Source organism: Alligator mississippiensis, chromosome 1, assembly GCF_030867095.1.
Source record: "Alligator mississippiensis isolate rAllMis1 chromosome 1, rAllMis1, whole genome shotgun sequence".
Taxonomy (NCBI): Eukaryota; Metazoa; Chordata; order Crocodylia; family Alligatoridae; genus Alligator; species Alligator mississippiensis.
Genome location: NC_081824.1, coordinates 441,031,985 through 441,054,559, shown reverse-complemented (window position 1 = coordinate 441,054,559; position 22,575 = coordinate 441,031,985). Strand labels below are relative to the sequence as shown.

Sequence of the window (22,575 nt, the reverse complement as noted above, 5' to 3'; positions counted from 1 at the left end):
TGGCCCTGTGGCCAGAATCAGAGCAACTGCCTGCCCCTGCTACCACCTCATACTGAAATCCAAAAGGACAGGCTTCCACCCCATATTAAATGGGGAAATAAACTTTGTCTTGTGTTTGAGTAAATAGAAAATCTAATATCTCTGATTTTTGATAAAATAATTGTGTAAATTCCAGATTTGTCATTCAAAGTTTATGACATCATTAATGTTTTTTTTAAATTTAGGGAACTTCTAACACCCCAACAGCACTATGATTGGGGTTTAAGAGCACTGAAGACTGCTTTGAGGGGATGTGGTAATCTCCTTCATCACCTGAAGAGGAATGGGATAAAGGAAATAAGTAAGATTTGATTATGTCAAGGGTTTGTTCATATTTGATTAGTCAGGGCACAGTATGGAAATAAGTATTAGTAATTTTCATTTTTTTTTCAAGTACAAGAAAGTCATGTCCTGGATCCATAGGAAACCTGATTATTCAAAAGAAATATAAGTCTTTGTGAAAGCCCTTCCTAATTGTAGATTCATATTTAGAGACTGGAGCGACTATTGTCAGAGTAAAGTCCATAAAATAATGAATGGTGTGCAGAAAGAAAATAGAGATTTACAATTTTCCAGCTTTCACAATATCAGAACTAGGGGACATAATGGGGAATTATTTGGAAGCAGCTTTGAAACTAATGGAAGTTTTTCCACACAGTGTGTAATTAACTTATGGCAGCGGTCACCAACTGGTCAATCCTGGGCTGGGGGGGCAGGGACTGAGCATGTGCCTGCATGCATGTGACCCTCCCCCCCCCCGCCCCAGCCCAGCCCAGCCCAGCCCAGCAGGTCAGTTGGTGAAACAGGGAAGGGGCTGGAGCCAGATCAAGACCCTCCGCTGTGAGGGACTGAGTGCAGGAGCAGCCCAGTGAGTGGGGCCCCAGCTGGGCGGGTGGTGGGAGGATCAAGCCCGAGCGGCTCATCCAGGGTTGGGAGAGGTGGATCCCAGAGGAGGTCCTGGGGGGCATGTGCCCCCCTATCTGTGCTCAATGGAGGCAGCTGCCACTGTAGGCTGGGCTTTGTCCCCTGAGCCTTGCTGCAGCTGCAGCTGCCCAGGGAGTGGCCTGATGCCACATGCATCTAGCTGCTCCTGGGCCAGATGCAGTAGGGCTCTGGGTGCAAAGCCCAGCCCACAGCAGAAGCTGACTCCACCACGCACAGATTGGGGGACATGTGCCCCCTAAAACGCCAAGCAGTATGGGTGGCTGCAGCAGCGGTCAGGTCGGGAGATGGGTCTGGAGCAGGGGCAGGCCTTGCACAGCTGGGGCAGGGCGGGATGGAGCCACAAGCAGCTCATCCAGGCGTGGGGGGCATTCACCCTGGGAGGTGTGCCCCCAGAATTGTGCGGGCTGCACAGGCTGGAGCTGCCAGCTGGGTCTGGGCTGTTTGTGGTGGAGGATGCGGCTGTGCTCTGCTTGGGCCAGGCAGCAGCGGCCCCTTGTGCCCTCCCTGGGTGAGTTCCCTCCTCCCTGGCCCCCCGATGAGCTGCTCACAGCTCTGTCCCATCCCGCCCTGGCTGTGCAAGGTCTGCCTCTGCTCCGGCCCTACTCCCTCCCTCACTGCCATTGGGGTGGGGAAGATCAAGGCTCCAGTGGGGAGGGAGGGAGTGGGGCTAGGGCTGGGGCCTCGATCTGCCCTGTCCCCTCGACGGCCCTTTCCTTTTCCCTCCCTCCCCCACCACAGACTTACCTGCTGGGCAGGGAGGAGGGAGTGTGGTGGCAGCACTGGCACGGTATAGATCTTGGGCTTCTTTTAAATTCCAAAAGTGATCTCCGACTTAAAAAGGTCGGAGACCACTGACTTAATGGAATATATTGTTAGAAGATATTGTAGAGGCTGACATTTTAACCAGGTTCAAAAGAGGATTAGACAAATTCATGGAGGATAGTCTGTCAATGTGTAATAAACATTCAAATTGTGTATGCAAGGTCCAAAGTACGACTTCCTAGTCCTCTAACTACTGGAATATATATGGGAAGAGATGCAAGGGACAGATCAATAATGGATAAGCTCTGCATAAATACTCTTCTCTTTAACAACCACTTTCAGCCACTGTGAGATGTAGAAAAATGGGTTGGGTGTATGATTTGAATCAATGGCCATGTCTACATGAGACATTTACTGTGCAGTAGCTCGTTACTACTTTGCAGTAGCTTGTTAATATTGCTCAGTAGTGTCACCAGTCGCAGATTGTGACGCAGCACTACTGCTCAGTAGTAACAAGCTACTGAGCATTAAGTGTCACTAGGCAACTGTGCCAGGATTCTACTGCACAGTAATGCCGGTTACTTTGCAGTCATTTAGTATTTGGTTATACAAGTAATAAATGACTGTGCAGTGGGCATCTTGTGTAGACCCACCCAGTGTGGCAAATCTTATGTTTTAACTAATCTGACTTTTTACACAACAGAAGTCCTGTGGCCTGCCTCAGTTAATTTCTGTTTGAACTACAGCGTATTTTAGAAGAAAAAAAATTGTTTAAAAAAAAAAATTATTTAAAAATTGCCAGTGATAGAGAACTTGATAAGCTGTTTTAGTTTAGAAAATAAGTTCACAAATCAAACTAACTAAAATTAATAATTTATAGAAACTCAAGGTTTTTAATGTGCAGAGTTGACAGGGTGCAAATAGCTCATCTAGTTGAAATTACTATTCTTGAACTAATAGACATGATTCTGATTAAATATTGTTAATATATACAGCAAAGAGATGCTACTCCTCAAGTCACCTCAGTATAGGTTGGTGGGTACAGACAGTGCTATTTATAGTAGTTTAATGGATCATAATATTGTGTATTTCAAGAAAACTGTTCTTGAGTTGGTGGTTATTTTTATCTCTGCATGTGAGAGAACTTAGAGTGGCTGAGGAGTTTGTATCTTAGGGATGTGGATTTTTTTAGTTTAAGAAATAACAGGTCTGCTTTGTCTGTTTTCTGTAAGTAGTTAGAGACAACCCTGTTTTTCTGTTTCCATTTTACTGGGTTGCTGTAAAGCAAATAGCTAACAACTCGTAAACAACTTCAGGAATTGATCTGTCTGTCAAAAAGATACCAGTAGCATATTTTAGGTTGTAGCTGACTGTTATTTGGTCAGTCAGGATAGAGATTATTTCATGTTAGAGCTTCTAAAAATTCCCAGATAAAGTTCCATCTGGCACACACTATTATTTTCAACCATCCAGTTGCCATCCCAAAAGCTACATTAGGTAGAGTTCATTTCTGCTTTAGAGTAGAGAACTTATAGCTGTAATTATTTGTACTTCTTTTCCTTTGTCTTTAGTAATTTAATAAACTTCCATTAGAAGCAGATACCAGCTTCTAGGTACCATACCATACTGTAGTTCTGCTAATTAGCAATTTAACATAATCTTTTTGAATGACAAAAATAATCAAATTGTTTTGGCAATTTGACTTAAGGTGATGATATACCAGCAATGGAAATAAGTTAGATTGTTTTTCTGCAGTTAATGAAAGCCATATTGTGGTCCAGGCTTTGCGGCTCAATACCATGTCGAAGCTTACATTTGCAGACTGTGCACAGTTTGATGCATTAGTTAAAGATGTCTTCCCTGGCATTGACTTTAAGGATGTGGAATATGCTGAATTGGCCACAGGTTTGCAACAAGTCTTTAAAGAAGCCAATATGGAAATCATAAACACCCAGGTAAATGTGAAATGTAGCCATAGATCTGGTCTAGCTACTCTGAGTTGAGAGTTTAAATAAGTCTTGTAGTGATAATCTTTCATTTAGATTTTTATATTCAAGCTTGTAAAAAAATCTGATTTTGCCAAAAACGACTGAAAGCCAAAATTTAATGAAATACATATAAAAAGTACATGCCTGCAGTCAGAGAGGCAAACCTCCTGCATAAATTCAAGATGACTCTTATTTTAATCTATGTGAATGTCTGCATAGTTTAGCAATATCCTGGTTTAATCTAATATGTGAAAATTTCAAGCAGTAATAGCAGAAATTGTTTAGCTAAAATATTTTTTTTTAGGAAGAAACTGAATTCGTAATGGTACTTACTTTATTCATTTTACATTTATAAATGTTATTTATTTTGAGGTAAACTTAGACTTTGTGTATGAAAATTCTCTAATATCCCTGTCAAAATAGAGAGAGGGAATTAGCCTTGTTAGTCTGGAGTAGTAGCATTTTATTTCAATCAGTAGGTCAGTGTAATGACTGAACTGTCAGAGCCAGATATTCTTGAATAGATTGATTTTTACATTCTTTGCACCTTCGGTTAGGAAGTGACTGGATGCCAAGTCAAACAAGAATGTGTGAAAAGGTTTAGAGAATAAGTTTGGGAACAATAGAAGTGCTGTTAACCTTGTGTAACTATCATTTCTTTTTTGCAAGATCAAGAAGGCCTTGGAATTATATGAACAGCTGCGTCAGAGAATGGGGGTGGTTATTGTAGGTCCAAGTGGTGCAGGCAAATCAACTCTTTGGAGAATGTTAAGGTCAGCACTTGGTAAAATTGGCAAAGTTGTGAAACAGTATACCATGAATCCCAAAGCCATGCCTCGGCATCAGTTACTAGGCCACATTGACATGGATACCAGGGAGTGGTCTGACGGTGTGCTTACAAACAGTGCTCGACAAGTGGTACGAGAACCACAAGGTACGTTTGGAGAAGCATATATATCATTATGTTTATCTTACTGAAATAAGTTGTTTTATTCATTTACATTTTGACAATATACTTGCTTGAAATTGGGACAGGTGCAAAGTTTTGTGTGTAGTACCATTATGAAGAATATTGATTTGTAATTTCTCAGTTGGTGTATTAAAATAAATGGTATGAAAATATATATTGGAAGGTGAAGAGTATAAGGAATATTTAAACTTGTCACATATAAGGTACATGAAGTTTAATAGTCACAGGAACCAAAAAAAGTCAGAATTTTAGTGTGGATTTATTTTCCTAAATGATTGCCATTTATTTACCTGTTCATTTTTTCCTTTTTGTAAACAGATATTAATTCATGGATAATCTGTGATGGTGACATTGACCCTGAGTGGATTGAGTCTTTGAATTCTGTTCTGGATGACAATCGATTATTGACTATGCCCAGTGGAGAAAGAATTCAATTTGGTCCAAATGTTAATTTTATATTTGAAACTCATGACCTGAGCTGTGCCTCTCCTGCCACAATATCTCGAATGGGAATGATCTTTCTTAGGTGAGACACCAGAGCATTCAAAATGTACACGATTTATTTTCATGTTTTCATAGTTGTTAGGGGCTGGAAGGGACCTTACAGATCATTGGGTCCAGCCCCACTCCACTTAGGCAGGAAAGACTGGGGTCAGATGATCCCAGCAAGGTGGGTGTCAAGATGTTTTTTGAAAGTGGACTGGGTGGGTGACTGTGCCACCTCTGGGGGCAGCCTGCTCCAAACCCTCAGTATTTGACTTATAAAGAAGTTTTTCCTTATGTCCAAATGCATTTTCATTCAGATTCACTGTGAAAAATTAGTGTATACCCTTTTTTTTTACATCTTAAGCAACAGTATGATCCTTTTAGTGTTTCAGCAATATTTCATAGATTTCATAGACATTTGGGCTGGATGGGACCCTGGAGGATCATCAAGTCCAGCCCCCTGCCCCATGGGCAGGAAGTCAGCAGGGTTCATAGGATCCCAGCAAGATAAGCATCCAAATGTGTCTCAAAGACTTTCAAAGTGGGTGCTTGAACCGCCTTTGGTGGCAGTCTATTCCAAACCTTGGGGGTTCGGACAGTAAAGAAATTCTTCCTTATGTCCAGCCTAACTCGGTCGCGGCAGAATTTGTGACCGTCCGATCTTGTCATCCCTTGGGGCGCTCTGGTGAACAGACATTCCCCCACATCCTGATGAGCACCCCTGATAAACTTATAGGTGGCCACCAGATCACCACTGAGCCTGCACTTTTCTAGGCTGAAGAGTCTTAGACTTCAGGAAGGCCTTTGATATGGTATCCCACCCCATACTGGTGAACAAATTAAGAGGCTGTGAATTGGATGACTACACAGTCCGGTGGGTGGCGAATTGGCTAGAGGGTCGCACCCAGAGAGTCGTAGTGGATGGGTTGGTATCGACCTGGAAGGGTGTGGGCAGTGGGGTCCTGCAGGGCTCGGTCCTTGGACCAATACTCTTCAATGTCTTCATCAGTGACTTGGACGAGGGAGTGAAGTGTACTTTGTCCAAGTTTACGGATGACACAGAACTGTGGGGAGAAGTGGGCACGCCGGAGGGCAGGGAACAACTACAAGCAGACCTGGACAGGTTGGACATATGAGTGGAAAACAACAGAATGCAATTCAACAAGGAGAAATGCAAAGTGTTACACCTAGGGAGGAAAAATGTCCAGCATACCTACTGCCTAGGAAATGACCTGCTTGGTGGCACAGAGGCGGAAAGGGATCTTGGAGTCCTAGTGGACTCCAAGATGAATGTGAGTCGTCAGTGTGATGAAGTCATCAGAAAAGCTCATGGCACTTTAGTGTGCGTCAGCAGATGCATGACGAACAGAACCAAGGGGGTGATACTTCCCCTCTATCGGGTGCTGGTCAGACCGCAGTTGGAGTACTGCGTGCAATTTTGGGCGCCACACTTCAGGAGGGATGTGGATAACCTGGAGAGGGTTCAGAGAAGGGCCACTCGTATGGTTAAGGGCTTGCAGGCCAAGCCGTATGAGGAGAGACTGGGGCACCTGGACCTCTTCAGCCTTCACAAGAGAAGGTTGAGAGGCGACCTTGTGGCTGCCTATAAGTTCATCATGGGGGCACAGAAGGGAATTGGTGAGGCTTTACTCACCAAGGCGCCCTTGGGGGTTACAAGAAATAACGGTCATAAGCTAGCAGAGAGCAGATTTAGACTGGACATTAGGAAGAACTTCTTCACAGTTAGTGGCCAAAGTCTGGAATGGACTCCCAAGGGAGGTGGTGCTCTCCCCTACCCTGGGGGTCTTCAAGAGGAAGTTAGATGGGCATCTGGCTGGGGTCATCTGAACCCAGGACTCTTTCCTGCCTATGCAGGGGGTCGGACTCGATGATCTATTGAGGTCCCTTCTGACCCTAACATCTTTGAATCTATGAGTCCCATGGCTCTCAGCCTGTCATCATGAAGTCTGTTTTCCTGACCTCTGATCATGCGCATGGCTCTCCTTTGCATTCTCTCAAGCTTCTCCACATCCTTTTTGAATTTTGGAGCCCAAAACTGGATGCAGTACTCGAGTTGCGGCCTCACCAAGGCCGAGTACAATGGGAGAATGATATCCTGGGATTGGCCTGAGAAGCATCTATGGATGCAAGCCAGCGTTTTGCTCGCTTTACTAGCCACAGCATCACATTGAAGTCTCATGTTCATCTTGTGGTCAATCATGACCCCCAAGTCCCTTTCATCTGTAACCAGCGTCGCACTGCCGAGCCTATAAGCATGCTGCAGGTTTTTCCTTTCAAGGTGGAGAATCTTGCATTTTTTGGTGTTGAACACCATCAGGTTCTCATTCGCCCATTTAATGAGCCTGTCAAGATCTGCCTGGATCACCCTCCTGTCCTCAGGTGTGGATGCTTTACCTCAGAGTTTGGTGTCATCAGCAAACTTGGCCAGTCCGCTTCTGACACCAATGTCTACATCGTTGATGAAGATGTTAAACACTATAGGCCCTAAGACAGAGCCTTGAGGGACCCCACTGGTGACTACGCACCAAGATGATGGGCTTCCGTCAACCACCACCCTCTGGGTCCTACCACGGTGCCAATTCCCCAGCCAGCGGATCGTGGTGAGGTCGAGGCCGCAGTTGGCCAGTTTTGCTAAGAGGTGATCATGGGATACCAGATCGAAGGCTTTATTAAATTCAAGATATACGACATCAATCTCTTCCCCCTTGATAGGTCACCTGGTCATAAAAGGAAATAAGATTGGTCAAGCGAGACCTACCCGCAACAAACCCGTGCTGGCTATCCCTCAGGATATTGCTGTCAGCTAGCCTGTTAAGGATGGCCTCTTTGATAATCTTTTCCAAGACCTTCCCCAGGATACAAGTCAGGCTGATGGGCCTGTAGTTTGCCGGATCTACTTTTCTCCCTTTCCTGAAGATTGGCATGACATTAGCCTCCTTCCAATCTTCGGACACTTCACCAGAGCACAAAGAATTCTCAAAGATCCATGCCAGGGGCTGAGCTATGATGCTAGACAGCTCCTTGAGTACCCTTGGGTGTAAACCATCAGGGCTGGCTGACTTGACAGTATCCAGCCTGTCAAGGTGTTCCTTCACAAGGTCAGCTTCAATGGAGGGCAAGAAATCTCCCTCACTTGGGCCTCCCTGACCCACAATGGGCAGGGGCGTCCCATGGGACTGATGAAAAACTGATGCAAAGTACCCATTTAGCAAGTTTGCTTTTTCATGGGCATCGGTTGTCAGTTGTCCCGTCTGGTTTAGCAGGGGTCCAATGTTGCCCTTGCTTTTCCTCTGGCCCCCCACCTATCTAAAAAAGGACTTTTTATTATCCTTAATATTTGTAGCTAGCTGGAGTTCCATGGCAGCCTTGGCTTTCCTGGTTTGCTCTCTGCAGGTCCGGACCAGAGCGGAGTATTCCTCCTTGGTGGTGGTTCCAGTCTTTCATCCTTTGTAGGTCTTCCTTTTAAGACGCAGATGGTCTGCCAGTTCCCTGGAGATCCAAGGGGCCTGCTGTGCCCTTTTGCTGCCTTTCCTCTGAGACAGGATGGACTTCGCTTGCGCATCCAGGATTGCTCCCTTGAGGAGCAACCACTCGTCCTGAACTCCCCTCCCCCTTTGGTTGTGGCCCTTTAGGGCCTCACTGACAAGCCTACTTAGTATGTCAAAGTCAGCTTTCCTGATCATGTGCTAATCATGTAACTGGCAACTTCATTGTAATGCTAACTTCTGAAACCTGTCATTTGTTTTGGGCAGAGAAAGTTATAGATTTCACCTGAATTTGGCTTTGTATCTTTGAAATCAAATATTTCATCTGTTATCCTGTAAGCCAACTTTTCCATAGCCTTTTTGCTGTCACTGATTGTTAGGGGCGGAGTCCTATTTATAGACCTAAGTAGCATGCCATACGTGTGTGTAACTGCAGGTTTTGGGACTTAACTCTGAGTTTGGGGGTTCTGTTTTGCCCTGAAGTGAAATTGAATCTGCCTGCAAACATTCTAGAAGTTCGGAGAAGTAAAAGCCACCTGACGTCTGTCTCAGTAGGTTGCATAATTTTGGGGGCAGGGCATTGAATTCCATTATCCCCTGACTGCCTTAATGTCTTCCAGCAGTTTTAAATTTGCAAAAAGTTAGGTGACTTAAGGTCCCAAGTAAAGCACTGGGGGACCTGAGACTAGAAGCAAAACTTGATTTAGTCATGCCTTTTCAGCCCTAGGCCATGCTGCATCCAAACGTAGAGCCTGTGATTATCCTATTTTTGTTTTAATTTTCAATACGTTTTGTTCTAGCGATGAAGATACAGATCTTCATTCTCTCTTGAAGTCTTGGTTAAGAAACCAGCCTGAAGAATGCAGACATAATCTTGAAAACTGGATCGGGGACTATTTTGAAAAGGCTTTAAACTGGGTTCTAAAACAGGTGAATAACTCGCAAAATCTTAATAACTGTTCAGTTTTTATTCCAATAATCCATTTAGGTAGTTGCTATGTTAATATGGAATAATTTTCCTAATAACTTTAGGTTCTAAAGATAAAAATTCACACTGCTTTATTGACATGTTTCTGTTTACTCAGTATTAAATAAACTTGAGACTTCTCCTGACTTCTGAAGTGTTCCTTCTGTTATACGTTACTGCAGTCTCTAATAGCCATCACTGTAATTAAGGTTACAAAATACTTAACACAGTTATAACATTGTATTTTCACATTCTTATGATATTAAACAGATATATTTCAGATTTCAGTTATCTGTGTTCAATATCTATCTGTATATTTTTGAAGATCTGAGCAAATTAAGTTAAGCTTTTTAAAATACTGATACAGTGAAAAAAAGATTACTTTCCTGTTTTGTAAATCAGTATTAACAGGCTACAGAGGAAAACGGATTAAAACTGAAACTTGAAATAGTCATTGCCAATTTTTTTATAAAATCAAGAACCTACAATAAGTTGATATATAAATACCTGAATAAATTACCTGCTTTTTCAGAGTTAATAGTTCCTCTCAGTTCATATTGACTAAACATGGGCTTAGACGCCTAATTTTAAAGCCTGCAGATTTAAAAATTTTGGACAAAATCTTTAAGAAAAGCTGCTGTTAGGTTGGGGAAATAAAACAATAGCATTACAGATTGTTTAATAATAATAAGGGGACAAAAATCTCTGCAAGCTTTTCTTTAGAAAAGTTTGCTTTTGACACGTGCTATGAGAGAGAGAAACCTGCTCTGTAAGCCCGAGTCACCCGGAATCCATGCGAGGATAGGAATATATATCCATACAGACATTCAAAGCAATTCCTAACCTGCAATATGTTGTTTATTCTGCTGTTGGTTTTTTTTTTTAGTTTTTTTACTGAAAATTTGAATTTACAGAATGACTATGTGGTAGAAACCAGTCTAGTTGGAACGGTGATGAATGGGTTGTCTCATCTCCATGGATGCACTGATCGTGGACAATTTATAATTAGCTTGATGCGGGGCCTTGGTGGAAATCTCAACATGAAATCACGGCAGGAATTTACAAAAGAGGTAAGAATGTTTTAAAATCAGTTATTTCTAAACAGCCAAATTGTTATATAAAGGAACATAGTGTTTGCTGTGGTCCAAGAGTACATAAATAAAATTCCAATGCTCCAGTGTGTTTACAGCCTAACTGGGGGTTGACAAGAGAGAGATCAACAATGAGAGGTGGATTTGTGTGATGGATGGTTAGTCAAATCTACAAAAGCAGATATGATAGTTGATAGCCTTGGTGTATATGGCATATGGTAGGGAGACGGGGGAGACACAATAGGGAGAAAATACAGTTCATCAGATGAGACTCTGAAGGCGTGATTTTGGGAATTGTGCGAGGATGGAGTTGGAAATGTGTCTTTAACACATTTGCAGTTACAGGACTTGAAGAATAAGAAAGTGTTTGGGAACAGAGAATGGAAGACAGGTTTTTGGGACAGCCAGTGATGTATATAAATGAAGAGCCTTATTAATGGGATTTTTGTTATTTGTTTGTTTTATCATAGAATCTAGTATTAGTAAAATTTGTCAAATGTATGAATATTTGCGAAAAGGCCACTGTGCATCCTTTATGTTGTGGAAACATGACATTACCACTTCACTAAAGTCTGCATCATGTGTGTATGTGCATCAAGGCATACAACACAATGGTATTAAATTAAGGTTGTAAAGGCAATTTTTGCATTTCCTACCTTTTGAATACTTGCTTTTGAAAACTCATACCACCTTTTATATAATGTAATTATAAACCTTATATTGTTATTAGGGATGCAGATTTTAACAGATGGCTAAACAGATAGTAATATATTTACCTTTTTTTTTGTTTGGAGATTTTTAATTGGGCACGAGAATCTCCACCAGATCCCAGGAAACCACTAGACACATATTATGACCCTGACACTGGACACTTAATGACTTATCAGCTGAAAAAAACTGAAAATTTGATTGCTGATGACTTCAGTAATCTCCAAACGCTTCCTGTTATTCAAACCCCTGACATGCAGAGAAGTTTAGATTACTTTAGACCCTGGCTAAACTTTGACAATAAGCAGCCATTTCTTCTTGTTGGTCCTGAAGGTTGCGGAAAGGGGTAAGAATTTTTCTTTCTTTTTAAATTACCTTTTGTAAGTTTGTGACAAAGTTCTAGAAAATTTTAGCACAAAAAGCGCTTTTGTTCTTTTGGTAGACATTGTTTCTTTGATACCTTTGCCAGTAGCATAATCAAGAATATGATTCTCAACTACTGACTTTGTGCAACTATCACTGTGGGCTCCTGATTCTCACTGGGCATTTGAGTACTGATGGAAAACTGTATATAATATATAATCAAAGTAATAAGTAGGGATCCTGGTTTTCCTGTTAAAAAATCCAAAATTCTCTGATAAAAAGTCCACAATCCTCTTATTAAACCCCCCCAAATCTGCTTTTTTTTCTGCAATTTAAAGTGAAATACCTCTATCTCTCTATCTATCTATCTCTCTATCAGTTGAACATAATTTTTTTAACATATTTATAATTTTAAACCATTTTGGAAGCCTACCAGTGTCTCAATCATTATAACAAAATAAATTCTAAATGCCTGTATATTTTGGGGTTTGATTTTGTTTTTATTATGGAAAATCAGAGCTCCCTCTGTCCCCTTCACTCATCAGGAGTCAGGTCCAGCTGCTGCTATCCTTCCCACTGTATTGTGGTGCTAAGCAGCCCTGATATGACAGTGCCCCTCACTCCCAAGCCACAGCTCACCCCCAGCCCTGTCAGTGCCTCACACTCCTGACCTGCAGCTCTCTGGCCCTGCTGGTGTCCCTCATTCCTGACCCACAGCCCCCCACCCCCTGCAGCCCTGCTCCTCACTCCTGGCCCACTGCCCCAGGCACCATCCCCACAGTGTGTAGGATGGGTTAAGGGTGTGTGTAGGCACAGGGGTGTGTGGTGGGGGATACCTGATCATAGGCAATGCCATAGGTGACATGTTGGGGGGCATGAGGCATGTGCCCCCATTTTTCTTCACCCACAGTGGGGCACAGAGCTACAGCCTGGCTGGACTAGCAATGGCCAGGAGCTGCCTCCATGGCCTAGTGGGCAGGACCCAGCGCAAGAGGGCAAAGCAGGATGGTGAGACTGTTGCTGCTGTTTCTGCTGCAAGCCCTGCACCAGCCATTTGCCATGGCTACCAACATGAGCTGCCCCCTGCCTGCAGCTGCAGTGGGGGTGGCTTGTGTACCCTGACTCTCCAGTACCAGTCTTGCCAGGTTGTAGCCCAGTACCCCACTCTGGACACATTTCCTCCCACTGATGTGTTGCTTTTGGCAGCTGACCCCTCCCCAGGAGTGTGCGCAGCAGTGGAGAGCCATCCCCCACCCCTGGATGAGTCACCTGTGGCTCCATCCCACTCCCCAGCTGGGCCCTGTGGCCATGCATTCCTGCCCCAGCCCCAAGCAGTGTACCCAACACTGGCTAGACAGCGCCCCCAGCCCCAGCCGCCAACCCTGTCCCACTCCCTCCCTCAGCACTTAGGCTCAGCACAAGCTGCTGCCTCAATCTCTCCACAAGTTATGCCATCCCCACCCCTCCCCTGCATTGTTTCTGCCCTCCCCTTCACCATAGATTTACCTGCAGGAGGCTGTGGGAGTTGCTCTCCACCTTACTACCTGGGGTTGTATTGCCAGCCACATGTGTGGTGCCCCCTGCCTCTGATTGCCCTCTTCCCACTCTCCTTTAAAGGAGAAAATCCATATTTTTTCCACAGCAAATGGAAAGCCTGGATCCCTGGTAATAAGTATAAATCTTATTTTTCTGTGGCTCTGAGTAAATCATAAATATGATTCCTAAATATGTATCTATACACAGCTTTCTCTCTTGCTCTCAATATTAACCTTTTCCGTTTTCTCTTTATCCTTGAATGTAAACTGATCCTTCAATTTCTAATGCATGAATAGATTGAGTTTCTGCGAAGCTTTTTGGTCTGCCCTCATGTTGTCAATTGGGGCCACTGCACAATTTTTCAAACTAATCTGAACACTAATAAGATATTTCTCATACAGAGCTGCTCACTTACTTTTCTAGTATTTTATAAATACAACATGACACACATTTTATTTTTAAAGTAAAAATAGTTCATGAAAGCTGACACATACAGTACTTTAAAGATAGATTGCTGACAATTTAAAAATTCTTTGCATGTAAAATCCATATATTTACACCTTTTATTTTGGTAGAATGCTACTTCGTTATGCCTTTTCTCAACTCCGGTCCACCCAGATTGCTACGGTTCACTGCAGTGCACAAACTACCTCTCAACATCTCCTGCAGAAACTAAGTCAGACTTGCATGGTAATCAGTACAAATACCGGTCGTGTATACAGACCAAAAGACTGTGAAAGGCTGGTTTTGTACCTAAAGGATATCAACCTGCCCAAGCCTGATAAATGGGGAACTAGTACTCTTGTATCTTTCCTGCAACAGGTGAATATATATATGGCTTTCAGCAAAATTATAGTTATGCATAGAAGATTGTAGACTAGAAATGATTTATTATGATTCATTAAATGTATAGTAGAGACCTACTTCAAATAATTTAATATACAGGCAGAGAGTTTAAAGTTTAAGCATCTGACAATATGTTGGTTATTTTGATAGTTAATACTTAACTTCTTTATTTCATTTATGGTGTGGTAGAACAGAGACCTCAACCGGAGCCAGGGTCCTGTTTGTGCTATGTACTTCACATATATGTAATAAAGGCAGTCCCTTTCCAAAAGAGCTTACAGTCTAAGTTTACACTGAGCAGTGATTTATGACACATGAATTTTCTTACCAGTGTAGACTGCAAATGTGAGATGTAACACTTGAAATATTTTTAAATGACCTTTTCCCCCAGTTTTTAGAACCTACCATGCACATCTTGCACCCTTTTGACTTTTCCAAATTCATTTTAAAAACTGTTTCTTTCCACATCCACCAACTTCTTTTTATGTATTGATTTTTTTAACAGTAGTTTTACCATATGCTCTGTTTTATTTAAATGTAAATCCTATTAGACTTCAAGCTGACTTGGGACAGAAACCATGGCCGGCCTAAGGGTTGCCTTAAGTTACAACAGATACTCACAGTATCTCAGTGACCACTCAGAAGCTGAAAATTGGCAGAGTGAAACTTTCTTTACCTTGATGCTCCCCCTTACTGTGGTTGGGTTAGAACAGTTAGAGAAGGATCCAACTTTTCTGAGAGCTGCTTTACTCCAGAGGGAATTGTCAGTCAGTTGTGCTGCTGGGCTATAGAGAACGTGGTCTAGTCTGAGATTTTACATTGCTGTCCATCTTTTTGCTTAAAGTGCTGCATAGTTGCTTAAGAATAAAAATTTTAGAGACTGTCATGGAGGAAAATGTTAATGCTGAGCACATTGTTGATGATTCACAAATAAACAGTAGTAATTGGAGACTTGACTTTAATCTGTCTTCTGTTCATCTAGTTTTATTAAAATATTTATTTTATCATCAAAGGTTTTGACATACCAGGGATTTTATGATGAAAATCTTGAATGGGTTGGTTTAGAAAACATCCAGATTGTGGCTTCCATGTCTGCTGGGGGAACATTAGGAAGGCATAAACTTACATCCAGATTTACATCTATTGTTCGTCTTTGTGCAATTGAGTAAGTGTGTGCAAGAACTTAACCCTGATTTGATATCTTATGTTAGTTTGCAGACAGTGTCTGCCTGACTCTCCTGAAAATGTGAACTGAAAACGTGGACTGTAATTCTGCTTTGTATAATCTAGCCTCTGACCTCTAGTAATGTAGAATCTATAGATTTGGAATCTACTTTTACTGCCTCTCACTATTTTAAAGCAGTAGAGGAATAATATCTACCTACATTGTTGCCTTCTTTGTATTTAAGTATTTGAAATAAATTAATTTTGAGTTACTTTGATTACAGTAAATTATATCTTTACAGCCTTATTTTAAAGTGCCTTTTGGTGGGTTTATAAGTTTGACCATATTTAGCAATATACCTGTAAAGTTTCTGAGCATCCAAATAAAACCAAATTACAGTTTAGTTAGCTGAATGTAAGGTTTATAGTAAATAATAGTTATGAATCCAAAACTTCATTTATTACAGACATTAAAAATGATGATAATCATACTTTCCTTTGACTCTTCTTTTTGCTTGTAGCTATCCGGAGAGAGACCAACTGCAAACAATCTATAGCGGATATTTAGAGCCTGTGCTACACAAAAATCTAAAAAATCACTCCATTTGGGGTTCCTTACCAAAAATACATCAGCTAGCAGGGTCTATGGTTCAAGTATATGAACAGGTATAGTAATCTGATATATTTTTTGGCAGTTAAAAAATCCAGAAGCAACAATGTCTTTTACTCTTTATCTTTACATATAATGGTAGATAATGAGAAGGTTTGACCACTATTAATATCTAAATGCAAAATAGTTTATATAGATCTAAAATTAAACTCATACACACATTAATGAGGTCACAGACATTGGAGCCTGGAGGATGCAGTGGTAAAAGTCCTGGGGCCAGCAGGAGACAATGAGGAGGAAACATGTTTCTGTTGCCTACTTAAGGAATTTAGCTGGGAGTAGTAACACCTGTTTTTTGGTCCCTGTTCTTAGGACTTCTTATGTATTTATATTAGAAAGTAATTGTTTAAAAACAGAACTAAGCCTGGAAACCAGGTCTTCCTCTTTAACAGGAGGAGTAAAAGGTGTTTCTCAAACTATTGTGTAGACTAGGGATTAGAACACCTTTCTGAGAAGTGGAATAAATCAGTTTGAATGGCCTGAGGTTGAGTGGGGCGTGTAATCTAGATCTCCCACTTTCTGGGCAAGTGCTTTAACTACTAGGATACTATGAAAAAGATGGCATTCCCAATATAGGCATCTGCCTCAGAATCAGGAATTGGGATTCTTCATGGTAAGTGAATGGAGATGCTTAATATGTAGCCTGAGTCAGGTGCCTAAGCTCCTGACAGGTGTGGGCATATATACACCTCTGTGTTGAACTTTTCCTTTTGGCTACCACTAGTTTCTTTTGGGCTTTTAGGTCCAAGGTAGGGAGGCCCACCCAGGAGGACCCTGTATCTCCTCGCTGCTAGGGTCTGCCTCTCTGTTCTGGGGACTTTACCACCTGTGCCAGCCAAGTATCAAGTCCTGGGTAGGGAGGCCCTTGCTAGAATTGCTACCACTGGTGCTGAGAAACACTGGTAAGGTGTGCTGCTGGGCATCACTATTTTGGTCACTAGGGAGCACAGGTCTGACTGGTGCCTTCAGGGGTTACCACTACTCTTGCGCCACTAACAGGGGTCACTGCTGCTCTTTTGTTATCTCCAGGAGTCACCACCACTCCTCTGCTGGTTCTCTTCAGGTCACCTATGCAACCCCAGCTCTTTCAGACTCTGTCTTAGTTCAAGAACAGGCTCAGGGATTTTTAGCATTTTTAGCTATAGTGAATATCAGGTTTCTACCTGAACCTACCATAGGATTTTGTGTTCACAAACACTTTGGGGAGTTGATGTGCTATAAGGTCATCTAGAGGATATCCTGTTCACTATTTCTCCTGTTCCTTACACATGGTGTTTGTGCTAAAATGGAGAACTTTCCATTGTAGATCTCTGCACAGCTCTCAGTGAATGCTGACATTCCAGTTACCTTTATGTAATTTTGCATTAACAACACTTGTGTGTCTATGAGCTTTACAGTTTTTGAGGGGTGAGCTGGTGGACCCAAAATCTGATCCACCCTTTACAAATGCACATGTTAAGCCTACAACAAACAGTGACAACAGGCATGAGTAGCCCCAAACTTCCATGTATGCTTAATAATGAAGGTATGTAGCTAAAGAACACACAAAGTTACCATTGCAGTATGTAACCATAGCTGGAAGTGTAGAACATAAAACAGGGTTACATATGTTATCTGTCTGAAGAATGTTTCTGACACCATGTATGTCAAATATTTTTGGCATTTACTCCTGATTTTGCATAGACCTTCCATTCTTTTGGCTTATGCAAGAGAATTTAGAGAAATTCTTCTAGGCTAGGGACAGACTTTCAAAAAGCCTGATCCTGAATTGATTCAATCTTTCCAGGTTATTCTAACCTGGCTAGGCTTAACCAGTTTATAACCATACAGACATCCCCTCTGGACTGAAAAAATTCAGCACAGGCCTGCTGTGGCTCAGACTAGAAGCCAGGCAGCACTAGAGCAGCCCTCCCTTCCCTTCCAACAGCACTGAGCTGAGGGGGGGGCGGGGTGACCAGGCCCTGGCAGGATGCTCTTATTAAATTTTAATTAAATTTTCTGTTAAATAGTTACAGTTAAATGTCACTTACATTTTAAATAACTTATGTTTTCAGGTCCGAGCAAAATTTACAGTTGATGATCACAGTCATTACCTTTTCACACCATGCATTCTCACTCAGTGGGTTCTTGGTTTATTCAGATATGATTTAGCAGGAGGTGAGTCACCCTTTTCTGTTCCAAATGATGAAACATTTTTAAAATGTCCACATTTTTATAAGGTCTTACCATTGACTTGATCTTGCAAATTGTCAACATGCTGAACTACCGTTTGAAGCCACTGGAATTCTGTACTTGGAAAAGGAGTAGGATTGGGTTTACTGTCAGCTGAAATACAGAAGTGAATTGTATAAAAAATTCTCTTCCAGGAAAGTTTTTTTTTATTTCTAATTTTGCAAAAAAGTGGTATTTTAAAATGCAGGGGGGAGCTATTATTAGTTTATATATGAATGAGTCTGGGCTGCTTCTTCCAGTCATTTTGATTATGTGGCCTCTACTATCAGCAAATAATCTGGTTTTGTTTAAGGATATCTCTTGTCTGGATTCACAGAAGCATGCTGCTGTATCTGTATTGGTAATGTTGGTGAAGTAGTGAAACCACTACTTACAATCATCACCTTTTGCCTGTTAAACAGGAGGATGATGTTACCATTTTTAAATGTGTAGAGCTTACCTGCCTTGTGGGAAGCCTTTTCATGATGTTGAAGTGCTTTCTGGTTAAAACACAGCCTTAAACTTCTCCTTTTTTCATCCTCTGAGGTGAAACATTCGGTGTTATGTGGAAACTCAGAACTTAAGCTGGTTTCCAGTCTGAATGTTGTCCTTCCTTTTGAGTTGTTATTGTTCTGAGCTATGAATAATCTTATCATGGTCATATTGTACTTGTTCTACACTAATGTTTACACTAGTGTAAATGGTGACACAAGGTATTTTCAGGGAGAACTGAATTGATGAGCATATATGTCCACACACTATTTGTTGCGTTGGATCCTTGTCAGGTGTTAAGTATTATTTATCTATTGAAGTCAGCAAAGCTACACTGACTAAATCTAAGTGGTGATCCCGTCCTGTTTGAGAAATCCCAGTATTGCATATAAAGGTAGAAAATTATAGTGCTTTTCATATGATGAAAAATGGGGTATGCAGTTCATTTCCACCAAGTTGAATCAGTGGAACTCCTTGCTCCTTCTCAAGTTTTAAGAAACATACAGTGTAACCTCATATATCCGGATAGCAAAAGTCTGGGATTCTCAAAAATCCAGCAGATCAGGGAGTAGCAGCAGCCGGTCCCAGAGCAGCGGAGGGGGAAGCTTGCATGTGGCAGCTGCCAGTGCCATCCACCATCCTGCACTGCTGCTCCACGTGCTACTACTGCTCTGGGACCAGCTGCCACTCCAGTTTAAAAAATCTGGAATTTTCCTGCAGGTGCTTGGTCCTGAGCATGCTGGATTTATGAAGTTATACTGTATTACAGTTTAGTTTTCCTCAATAGTGTTTGAGAACAAACACCACCTGCTTTTGAATTTGTTACTTATTTACCAGCCCTTCTCTTTCTCTTTTAAAACTGGGTCCCTGGCTTTTTATAGTCTTCTGTTTTAAGAAGGTAGTGTATTTCATGATTTTGTTTTTATTTTATGTACAGCACCTTGAACATTCAGGTTACATAGCTGATATTGAATTATATATTGGTAATGCACTTTTGTTAGAAACTTGCTTTTGAATTTATAACATTGTATTTTGTATGTATGCATGCATGAAGTGTGACTTTAAAAATGCTTTATAATATTTGGTTTTTCTTTTACCATTTTTTGATGCATTCGTGCTGGTATCCAATATTCCGGTATGTATTTTAATTTTATTACTGTTTTTTAGACTTCATGTATTTTGAAAAGTTGGCAATTTATTATTAAAGTATAACAGTTTCAAACATTATATATACATTTTGTAGGGTCATCAACGCATACAATAGATTATGTATTGGAAATAGTTGCTTATGAAGCCTGTCGCCTCTTCCGTGACAAAATTGTTGGTGCAAAAGAACTCCATGTGTTTGATAATATTTTGATGAAAGTATTTCAAGGAGATTGGGGCTCAGATATCCTGCACAATATGACAGGTAAAACAATTGATAAGAATTGTTGCAGGACTTGACAGGAAAGTTATTTACCATTGGAGGATGCAGACTCTTTATGGTTTTGTTTTTATTTTCACAGATATCTTCTATGTAACTTGGGGAGCTAGCTCTGAGGCATTCATAGCACCAGGGACAACATTACCTCCACATGGAAGGCCACTTGGCAGACTAAACTCAGCAGACCTAAAAAATGTTATAAAAAAGGTGTGCTAATAGTAATGAATAAGTACTGAAGAATGGACTTTTAAAAATCTACTGTTACATTTGTAAATTGTTTGAAATAACCAGAGTTTTATTGCCATTCATTTTCTTTTGGTTAGAAAAGCATATGCAGTTTGCATTCTAAGAGGTACAGACAGGTAATTTAGAAGCAGAAATCAGCTTCTTGTTAAGCAATTAAAGTCAAATCCTGAAGCTGGAAGGTAAATGCAAAAGTCCTGGCTTTGCATTGGCCTGACTGATTTTTGAGGGCAGTCACCCCAAACAGGAAAGTAATATTGATGGGTTCAGTGCCTGTTCCAGTGGAAGACCTGGAGAACTACTTTTATGGGTTGAAAACTCGTATTAATCCACACTCGGTTGGATCTTTCTCACCTCCTCTGCCTATATATAGGGCCCAAGGGAAATATATGCACACGTGGTCTGGTAGCATCAGAGCTCTGGAGTTTCTTCTTCAGGTGGTATAGTGCTCCCTAATTGCATAATTGCGGTCATTTTCAGTGTCATGGTTATTTTGCTCCTGTGAGGGAAACAGGACCGGGATATAGCCCTAAGGTCTGAGGTTAGATTGGGCTACTGAGGAAAGAACTATAGCTGGCATATGTACAACAGTGTAAAAGCTAAGTTAAGACAGGAATAGGCTTAGTCCCTGGTCAGACCAAAGATCATAGGTATGTTGGAGCTCAATTCGATTAGTCCTCAGGCTTTCGCCTATTACATAGTTTTAATTTATATATTGGTATTCTTTTTTGTTTTTGTTTTTGTTTTGCTTTTCTTAAAATGGATGTTAGTGTAGAAGGGTTATTTCAGGCTAGGCCTTAGTTAAGGCTGTAAACCTTAGTCCTAGTGATTTCTTTATTTAAGGCCTGAAATCTGTCTAGAACAGCAAGCAGGGCCATAAAGGTAATAGAATTTGACTGTATTAATAGAATAGTTTTAGCAGTATAATTGATGTTCTTTATCATTTTCAGACCCTTTATTTCTTTGTAAAATGTTGAATGTTGTCATGTCCTGCAATTATTATTCACTTACATGTATTATTATGTACCTCATTAATTTAGTATTTATATTTATTATTCCCAAAAATATTTGTTCTCTCATTTTTATGTAGGGAATCATTCATTATGGACGAGATAACAAGGAGATAGAGATTTTACTTTTCTCAGAAGTCCTTGAATATATGTCTAGGATTGACAGAGTACTGAGCTTTCCTGGAGGATCACTTCTTTTAGCAGGACGAAGTGGCGTGGGTCGTCGGACTGCTACCTCATTAGTCAGTCACATGCATGGAGCAGTTCTGATTACTCCAAAGATTTCCAGAGGTTACGAAGTGAAACAACTTAAAAATGATCTTAAACATGTATGTCACTCACATTCTTTTATTTTACAATGTATTTAAATTGAATTTGTCTTGACAGAATTGGTCAAGGGAATTTTGAAAGACAAAAAATAGAATTCTCTCATATAGGTCAGAAGTCTCAGAAGCTCCTATTGTTCTCAATAAGACTGCTTGGTGCTAGACTTCTCTGACAGTCTGTCCCTAATGGTAGGTGCTGAGCACTTTATAAAATCTATCCCTGTAAATTTTATAAATGACAGTTGATTACATTTATTATCAGAACCCATGCCTCAGCGTCCTAGGTGTACTATAAATATTTATAAATAGATTACCCTTTCCTGGAAGAGTTTATACTCTTGGGTCTAGATGCTACAAGGTTTTTCTATCTGGGTGGACCCATGCTCAAACATGGAGTCTTCCTAAATTCCTTGAGCTCTGTGTGGGTGCAGGGATCTGCTAGTATAAGACAAACTGTAGGATCTGAATTGATAACATTTGAAGATTTCAAAGCTTCTTCTAAAATATATTTTTTAAAATCTAGTCTTTTTTTTCATTTGTGAATATATCCTGCCTGTAGTAAGGGCATGAGTGTGTAACAGGGAGCCTGGGGCTCCTGTTACTTTAAGGAGAAAAACTGCATCAGATAGTGCCCAGGCAGCATAATATAGGCCAGTTACAAGAAGGAAGGCAGTGGAGAAATACTGCTGCCAAGGCAGACAGCGACTCAGAGTAAAACAGGTGCATCTGCAGCCTGGAAAGGAAAACTCTGTATAGGACTGCCTGTTGCAAAGCTGGCTAGTAGGCAGTAAGACAGCAGGGCAGAGCCTAACTTGGGCAGCAGGGG

General features: G+C 41.2%; 1 protein-coding gene and 1 long non-coding RNA gene across 2 annotated transcripts in view; one reads left to right on the top strand and one right to left on the bottom strand.

Moving 5' to 3' along the window:
• The window catches only part of LOC109281853 (uncharacterized), a 46,397-nt gene extending 44,475 nt beyond the window's left edge, over nucleotides 1-1,922 (bottom strand). The window contains exon 1 of the long non-coding RNA XR_002088646.2: nucleotides 1,729-1,922. This is a non-coding gene — a long non-coding RNA (uncharacterized LOC109281853). The remainder of the gene's footprint in view (nucleotides 1-1,728) is intronic.
• Nucleotides 1-22,575, top strand: part of DYNC2H1 (dynein cytoplasmic 2 heavy chain 1) — a 430,672-nt gene that overhangs the window by 69,909 nt on the left and 338,188 nt on the right. Inside the window, exons 36-49 of the mRNA XM_006271584.4 lie at nucleotides 225-340; nucleotides 3,502-3,701; nucleotides 4,404-4,668; nucleotides 5,023-5,230; nucleotides 9,497-9,626; nucleotides 10,578-10,733; nucleotides 11,549-11,808; nucleotides 13,937-14,183; nucleotides 15,221-15,372; nucleotides 15,893-16,037; nucleotides 18,096-18,198; nucleotides 19,988-20,155; nucleotides 20,253-20,377; nucleotides 21,504-21,752. Of these exons, the coding sequence (XP_006271646.1) occupies nucleotides 225-340; nucleotides 3,502-3,701; nucleotides 4,404-4,668; nucleotides 5,023-5,230; nucleotides 9,497-9,626; nucleotides 10,578-10,733; nucleotides 11,549-11,808; nucleotides 13,937-14,183; nucleotides 15,221-15,372; nucleotides 15,893-16,037; nucleotides 18,096-18,198; nucleotides 19,988-20,155; nucleotides 20,253-20,377; nucleotides 21,504-21,752 (2,524 nt within the window). The remainder of the gene's footprint in view (nucleotides 1-224; nucleotides 341-3,501; nucleotides 3,702-4,403; nucleotides 4,669-5,022; nucleotides 5,231-9,496; nucleotides 9,627-10,577; nucleotides 10,734-11,548; nucleotides 11,809-13,936; nucleotides 14,184-15,220; nucleotides 15,373-15,892; nucleotides 16,038-18,095; nucleotides 18,199-19,987; nucleotides 20,156-20,252; nucleotides 20,378-21,503; nucleotides 21,753-22,575) is intronic.